The following is an 8068-nucleotide window of genomic DNA, read 5'->3' on the forward strand; positions in this document are numbered from 1 at the left end:
AGGAGGCAAAGGTAGCAGCTACAGCATTGACAGTAAATACAACACAGAGTCATGCACACCATACGTGATTCCCTCACCACCCACAGGGTATGACACTCACATACAGGAATAAAAAAAGAAAAGGACAGCATATATGGATGTCTGCCCAGGCTCAAAGTTTTACAAGGAATAAATCTCATGCAGATGTGAGATAATATGTTGGTAATGCTTCAGTAGGGGAGATATGAATGGGTGGATAGAGGAAGTGAGGTGGCCATAAAACACCTAAGTATTGGCTCACCTTCAGGCCATACTTTTTCGCTACAAGTGGTTGAACTTTTTCCTTCAGGAGATCCACAGAGTCACCCTTCTGGAAGGAGGGTTTGGCAATCAGTGACTGGACTGATATGCTGGCTCCTTCACTGCTTTGCTCCCTGTCCTTTGCTCAGGACACTGAGACACCGTGCTGCCTGGCAGGTAAGAGTGAGGAGTCAGTGGGTGGGAGCTCTGATAGGTCCCTTTCTGCAGGCTCTTCAGGTGGAGCACCCTCCTCTCCTGATACCAGAAGAATTAGCAGTCCTGTGTCATGGACAAAGGAAGTCCTGAAGAAAGATGAGGCAAAACCCAAGAGGGGTTTGGGCAGTTACACAGTGGCTACAGCCTTAAGTAGATCTTTGCTGCTCTTCTGTTCCTCACAAACATATATTTTGGTGGCTGCCACAATGACTATAAATCACTGCTGAAGGAGTAATCCCACTCCCCTGCTCCTGAGGCAGTGGGATTACTCAGTGCCAAGACCAATGGCGTTTCCATTCTCTAGGGACTCCTGACCATGGTTGCTCTGAACTCCTGCAAATGGTACCAGTGGAATAATGTGAATATTTTACATTTCTAGAGCCTGCAGCAACCATCATCCCTTTCTATCGCCTTGGGCCAAGGGGTGTCCCCTCAGGGTACTTTGCTCAGATCCCAGATCTCCCAGTCTCCAGTTGCCCTGCTCCTTTCCTATATGAGCAACTGTTTGTAGAAGGCTGATTGTGATTCAGCAGCAGACCACTTTTCTGGTCTTGCAAACTCTAGAGTCAGTGCCCCAGCATCCAAGGGGGAAGGGTTTTTATAAAGGAAACTTGTTAGCATCAGAGAGGAAAAAAGGACAATAACCTATTTGAGTCTGAGAAAACTGGGGCAATCGAGGACTTGTCTGCCAAAGCCTTTTCACTTCACAGTCACTGCCAGGACATGTCAGAGTAACTATTCAGTTCTACTGCAGTCCCAGCAAGGATCTGGGACGCAGAGCAGCTGCAACATCACGGCACCTGAGTCACTGAGCACCTGCATTTTATTCAGGCTTTGCTGGATTTACAAGACTCTGCAAGAAAATTTGCAAATTTTCTGCAGTCTCTGAAGTTTCTTGCTTGATATGGGAGGGTGATGGTTTTTTCCCTCTTGCCAGCGCCAGCTCTTGCTGAACCCAAGGAGGGCACTTGTCATTTGAGTTCTCACAGCCTGCCCACCCCTGCAGGGCTGTCTTTGTGCAAGTGGACTGGAATTTTGGAGCAGTTGCAAACACATTTCTGGCATTCTTCTTGCAGTATGGGGGCCACCCCATTCAAGGGATACCAGATCAAACTGCTGCTACATTTCATATCCAAACCAAAGCGCTGTTGCTTTTGCACTTACCTTTCCCTCAGGAAAGGACTGACTGACTCATGTAACCGGGCGGAGCTGCTCCTGCCGGCAGCAGGACTGCTCGAGCACACTGACTCAGCTCTTTCTGGACGGCCACATGTGACTGGGAAGTACAGAACAGCATCCTCTGGGACACCTTGCATGCAGCATGAACATGTGCTCACTTCCTGTCCTTCCTTTCTTTTCCATCCCTCTGGAACTTTCTCACCACAGGGCTCCTTACACTACTGCATCCAGCACAAGGAGGGGCTGGCTGTGCACACACATCCCTGTACCCCGTTTGTGCCCAGGCACCCCATCCTAATGCCCACGTGGGGTGCGTGTCCTGTGACTGTCCAGCAGTCCCCTGTGCTTTGCAGATTCACAAGTTGGTATGAAAGCAATCCTGTTTCCCACAAAATGTCTTGGTGGGACCTTGGGAGCCCCTCCATGTGCTGGCCCAGGTGACAGGGTGACAGGAATGCCAGACAGGATCACTAGAGTATCACATTGCTCTGGACACAGCACCAACCATGGGTTGCAGCCATCAGCTGGAGGTAACAAAATTGGATGTTCACAGCTGTGCAAAGCACTGCTTCCAGCATCAGTGCCCCACACTGAAGGCACACACTCAGTTCTCAAGGACTGCATGCAAAAGGTTTGTAAAACTTTCTGTCTCCTTGGGCAGAGAAGAAATGGACCCACAAACCTGCATCTGCAAGTGGAAAATGTCTGGAAGAAAGGGAGGGAACGAGAGAAAGAGAGGCAGAGCAAATATCTGAACTGTGCCTTTTGTTATCTCTGAAGACCTTTTTCTAATTTTCTTCTTTCTTTGAAAAAAATAAAAGTAGGCAGAAGAACATGTTCTGTCAAGTTCTGGCCTGTTTTGTGCAACAGTACTGAACAAAGGGAAGTTCAGGGTGTTGTTAAACTCTCCCAGCACACCCACTGCTAATCCTGTACTGGGGTACAGTCCCCCCATTCCTCTCCCCTGACAAACTTTGCTGATTAGTTTCTGTCTCCATACCCAGGCTGACTTCTGCACCCTGATCTCTAAACAGTGACCTCATTGCCTTGTTCGGCTGGTGAGAAACTACAGTAAAATGGAGGAGGTAAACAAAGTGGGGGGAACTAATGGCCAGAAGATTTAGGAGGTAGGAATCTGCTCCTTGCTATCCTGCTCCCATTGTGTGCCTGAGCTTGACAAAGTGCAAGCTGAGTCTTGACAAGCTCTTTTCTGTGACGGTTCCTCTGGAAACTCAGCCCAGTCCTCCAGATGGTGACTTGGGACAGACAGCCCGCAAATTATATGCTAATAGTACCAGACCCACGCTCCTGTCACTGCTACAAATTCTGTATAGTACTGGAATTCACCCACCTCGTGCAGCAGGAGTTCTTCATTCCCAGCCCAACTGTCTCACCAAGATATAAATATTAAAAACGTAAGCCTGTGTTGTCACAGAGCTGAATTTGTGTCTACTCTGTGCAGCCAGAATTGTTCCTACCTCTAACTGAGCTGCAGTTCATGCTCACACTGATCAGAGAAATAACATTAACAGCACTCTGCCTGTGAGGAGTATGTTCAATAGTCCTACACAATGCAGCCTTCAATATCCTCCTTTTGGGGCGTGTTTTGAAGTGTCACCCCATCCCTGACCCTGAGAGACACCTCCAGGTCCTGGCCAGCAGCAGAACTCACATTTCTCTTCCCAGACACTCAGTAAACACCTTTGTGTCCTTTTTCTTTAGAGGAAGGGGTCTTGCTGAGCTCACCCTGAAATATATCACCCTGGACAAAAGGGCTGAAAGGTTAAGGAGCTCCAGGGGGTGGTTCAGCAGGGAGCTGGGGCCAGTTGCCTGCCAGAACCAAAGCTATAAAGGCAGAGAGGGGTTAGGGACCACATCCGACACAGATGCTGCGAGTCCTGCCTTGCCTTCCACCAGCCCTGGGCTAAGAAGATGCTGGGGCTTCGATCATGGCCTTGCTGCTCATTTCTCCTCTTTTTGGTTCTGCTCTCTGCCAGCGTTCAGACTGTGTCCTTACCAGGACAGAGGCTACAGGTAGGAGGGAGTGGGAGAGAGCTGAGGTTGATTTCAGGAGGGGAGGAGGAGGAGGGAGGTTGCGTTTGAACCTTGAACGAGAGGTGGTCCCAAATTCCAGCTACAAGAAGGCTGCTGTCTATGCTTGTTGCACTCTCCCCTTCAGCAGCCTCAGCTCCAGGGTGACCTTATAATTCAGCCCCTAAGGAGCACCAGCATTCCAAGACAGGAAACATACAAAAGCTTTTTAGTGCTCTGCAAAAGCTTTTAACAGTGAAAAAACCTTTTAACAGGTCCTTTCTAAGCCCACTCTGTGTCAGCAGCCACCAGATATTACAGTCATGTCTCTTATCATGGTTCTGGTCTGGTTATTTCAGAGGGAAGATGTATCCTGTTAGGCCAGAAGTTTTGCTCCTAAACTCAGTATTACCCTCTTTAAGACCAAGAGCCCTGTTAGGATACCAACTAAGAGCTTCTTCGCTTGAGTAAATCTTTATCCTCTGCAATTACAGCAAAAATATTTTTGACTTTCCAATCTAGCCAGCTCCCTCTTACCCAAACGTTAACCTGAGCCCCAGCACCTTGCCTTTACGTCACCCTGGGAAAGCCACAGGGAAATAGTCAGGACATGAACTAAAATCACAAGACTGATCCTGCTATGACTCACCACTTTCACTCCTCACTGAGGATGCCTGTGTCCGCTTCAGTTAACTTGCTACCACAAAGAGCTGCACAAAGGCATCCTCAGCCTTAGCTCAGCATCCATGTGAGAGACAGATGTAGAACGGCTCCTGCAGGCTGCTTCTGTGGGCAGCAATGCCATGCCTCCACTGCACCCAACACACCCCCAAACCCTTGTCTCCCAGCAGTGCTGAGGGCTTACAGTCAGCACAGCCAGCCTAGAGGATTCCCAGCAGATGGGGAGCCCCTCTTCCTCACACCTGCTCTGCTCCTGCCTCTCCCTCATCTTTATCAGGTATTTGAAGCAGGACCATCCTTCCCAGCAGCCCTCTGGAAAAATGAAATAGTAACACAGCAGCCCGAGCACACAGAGATGCTCAGCATCCACAAAAGGAGCAAGGACCGAAGAGTTACCTTCCAAATCTGGGGCAGGGCAGGACGTGTGTATGGTTTCACATCGCAGGGTAATCTGCCTGCAGGCAGAGCTCACAGCAGCTGTCTGCCTGCTGTTCTGGATAACAAAGTCATTTCAGACAGTGGGAGCTGCTGGCTTCCCTGTGTCTGGACGCAATGTCACAGGCACGGTGCTGTGAGCAGGCATCACTTCAATGTCCTGCCTGAGCCCACAGGAAGGTATGGGCAGTGGGTACCAGGGGGTACCAGGCTTATCACCAGAAGCACAGGCATCACCCCTCTCTCCTCCGTTTATCCCAGATGCTCCTTTCACGACTGCTGCCCCTGGAGCCCGAGTCCACGCTGACCGAAGAGGACACGAAGGAGGGGTCCAGCTTCGGTCCTCAGCTGCTCTCCTCTACTCTCCCCTTCCACCCGTCAGGGGCTAGAGCTGCCCGTCCATCCCTCTGGCGCAAGAACCTCGCCAGTCGCAAGTGGGCACTGCCTGGAGATTGGGCCTGGAAGGCCATGCCAAGGGGCTGCTTCGGGCTGAAACTGGACCGAATCGGGACCTTCAGTGGTTTGGGGTGCTAGCTTTGGAGGGCCTCCGAGGTGAGAGGGCCAAGAGCGTGGGCTCCAGCAAGCGGGCAGGGAAGAAGTTCAGGGCAGAGCTGAGCGCACAGACAGCGAGGGGATGGGGCAGCGGGGCAGGCTGTGGGGCCACCACCTGCCAGCCGCCAAGGCCGGGACCGGGGACGGCCCGTGCTGCCGGCGCGGTGCTGGGGCCCGGCCGGGGCGAGAGCAGGCGGGCAGGACGCCGCTGGGCGGCTCACCAGGCCCGCTTCTCCGCAGCCGGAGGGCACCCAGCCTCGGGAACCTGCACGGCTCGGGAACCAGCACGGCGCACCGCTGCGCGAAGCCCTGAAGCTCCCGCCCCGAAAACGGGAGGCTGCGGCAGCGAGGAAGCGGCGCGGCGGTACGAGGAGGAGCTGCCCGGCTCCGCAGCTGCCCCGCGGCCGCTGAGCCCCCGCTCCGCCGGCAGCACTCTCCCTGCTCCCCTGAGGGAGCCTGAGGACTCGCTCATTAAACAAGCTGTACTAATTTGCCGCGTCCGCGCTCGGCGGTGGCTGTCCCCGGCCGGGGGCGGGCGGGAGGCGGTGGCAGAGCCCGCCCGGCGCCCCCGGCCCCACGCGCGGGGCCGTGCCGGGCCCTGCCGGCGCCGCCGCCATTCCGCGTGGGGCGTGCGGCACGCGCGGCTGCGGCGCGGTGCGGCCGGGGGGGCGGACACGGGTGAGGCATCGACCGGGCACAGGGGCCGCGGTGCTCACCCCGGCCGCACTCTGCCCCCGCCAGAACAAACACCGGGGCCTCCTGTTTGCGCTGAAGCTTCCCCCGAGAGCCCGCCTCGGTGGGCTGCGGCTGGGGCACCACCGGCCCCGGCACGAGCTCGTAGCGCTGCTGCTGTGCCCCGCGAGCCATCACCATGTCCTGGCCTTTAAGAAAAGGTTGTAACCTCAGCTGGGTCTAAACTTAGCCACCAACCCCTCAGCAGCACCGGGAATAGCAGTGGTTTAAGGAGAGTAGGGTTACGTTTGAGCTGCATGACCCCTCTCTTGTTCCCCACCCCAGTACCTGTGTGGTTCCCCCAGCCTGCCCACCCCCTCCCTTATCCTCAAAGCCCTGCTCAGCCGAGCAGCCGGAGGGACATTCCAGCTCCCACCACTCCCTCCCGCTCTGACAGCCCAGATTTCCATTCCCACTGTTCCCACACCTTCCTCCGGGATGGGATATTTGGGATTTGTGCGTGCTCTGGGCGCTGTACCTAAAGCGGGTGTGTCCCGCCGCACCTGCCCCGCATGGGGATGGAGGCGGCAGGGCTCGGTGAGGGAGCCCAGCATGGGGGGCGGGGAACCGGGCAGCGGCCATGCCAGGAGCGCTTCCTCCTCGCAGGCAGCCAGGGAAGGCGGGCCGAGGCGGCAGACGAGCAGGATTTCCGCCGTCACGTCCCGCGGGCAGCGGCAGCAGTGCCGCAGTGCCTCATTAAGATGGTGCTCACGCTGCCGCCCGTGGCCTGCTGGGGCAGCGCCCGGCCAGGGGCCCCGTCCAGAGCACGCCTGGATAAACCCACCCAGACCGGGGGGCCCAGCCTGGAGGCGGGAGAACTCCCAGACAGGGCCGGGGGCAATGGGGATCCGCTGCTCCCTCGGGGTGACCCGAGCATCCCTTCAGTCCCTTTAGCCTTGCAACCATAGAATCATGGAATGTTAGGGGTTGGAATGGACCTTAAAGATTATCCAGTTCCAACCCCCCTGCCACGTGCACGGACGCCTCCCACTAGAGCAAGTTGCTCAAGGCCTTATCCAGCTTGGCTTGGAACACTGCCATGGTTGGGGCATCACAGCCTCCCTGGGCAACGTGTTACAGTACCTCATCACCCTCACAGTAAAGAACTTCTTCCTAATATCCATCCTAAATTTCCTCCCTTTCAATTTGTACCCATTACTCCTTTTCCCATGACTACAGCTCCTGACGAACAGTCCCTCTCCGGCTTCCCTGTAGGTCCCTTCGGATACTGGATACTACTCCATCCAATTGGGCAAAGGCTGCAGCCGGGGCGGGTGGCTACCTGCCCTTCGTTATCAGGTGAAAACAGCGCATACCATCCTCCGGAGCAGCAGCGAGCCCGGCAGCAGCAGCCCCTCACCGGCTATCACCCTCCCTGCCTCCTCTGGCAGGGCTGCAGCCGCCCATCCCCGCTCTGGGGACACCTCCCCGTAAGGACCGGTGCATTTTTCACCACGGCCACCAGCACCACCAACCCCCTTGGGGTAGCTCGACGGGAGGGTGATCGCTACGGACCCTGCGTTTCCAGAGCGGGGCCTTTGTTAACGGGGGGCGGCGGGGCGGGGGAAACAGGGGGGATCTTCAGCTGCCGTACCCGCAGCACGGGCGCACGTAGCCCGGTCCGGCCCCAGCGCTGCCATTCGACGGCGTCGCGGCGGGGCGGGCCCCCGCCCTACCCTCACGCGGCTATAAAGGGCGGCGGAGAGGCGCTGCGCCACCTTCTCACTGCGCGCCGGGCGGTTCGGAGGCAGCAGGTAACGGGGGCGGGGGAGATGCGCGGGGGGAGAGAGCGGCGGCGGCGGGGGGTGGGCGTGCGAGAGCCCTCTCCCCACACGCGCGCACCGCCCACCGGCAGGGGGTGCGGCAGCCCCCGGGCGGAGCGGGGCCGCGTGGCGCCGGGGCCCACGGGCACAAAGGCGGCGCGGCGCAAAATGGCGGGGGCGGCGTGAAGGGGGGCGGTGAG

General features: G+C 56.5%; 2 protein-coding genes across 2 annotated transcripts in view; both read left to right on the forward strand.

Moving 5' to 3' along the window:
- Nucleotides 1-3606: 3606 nt before the first annotated feature.
- Nucleotides 3607-7452, forward strand: LOC121351577 (C-type natriuretic peptide-like). Its single transcript, XM_041463834.1, has 3 exons — nucleotides 3607-3708; nucleotides 5083-5373; nucleotides 7321-7452. The coding sequence occupies exons 1-2, from the start codon at nucleotides 3607-3609 to the stop codon at nucleotides 5353-5355; spliced, it is 375 nt and encodes a 124-aa protein (XP_041319768.1). The 3' UTR covers nucleotides 5356-5373; nucleotides 7321-7452.
- GAPDH (glyceraldehyde-3-phosphate dehydrogenase) overlaps nucleotides 7260-8068 on the forward strand; it is a 4230-nt gene continuing 3421 nt past the window's right edge. The window contains exon 1 of the mRNA XM_041463832.1: nucleotides 7260-7859. Coding sequence (XP_041319766.1) covers nucleotides 7275-7859 — 585 coding nt within the window. The 5' untranslated portion in view covers nucleotides 7260-7274. The remainder of the gene's footprint in view (nucleotides 7860-8068) is intronic.

Source organism: Pyrgilauda ruficollis, unplaced genomic scaffold (assembly GCF_017590135.1).
Source record: "Pyrgilauda ruficollis isolate IOZ18807 unplaced genomic scaffold, ASM1759013v1 scaffold17, whole genome shotgun sequence".
Taxonomy (NCBI): domain Eukaryota; kingdom Metazoa; phylum Chordata; class Aves; order Passeriformes; family Passeridae; genus Pyrgilauda; species Pyrgilauda ruficollis.

Excerpts from the sequence above, each read along its gene's own strand:
- LOC121351577 (XM_041463834.1), top strand. The coding sequence starts at position 3,607 with ATGCTGGGGCTTCGATCATGGCCTTGCTGCTCATTTCTCCTCTTTTTG. Across the intron at positions 3,709-5,082 it reads TACCAGGACAGAGGCTACAG|ATGCTCCTTTCACGACTGCT; the intron begins GTAGGAGGGAGT and ends CGTTTATCCCAG.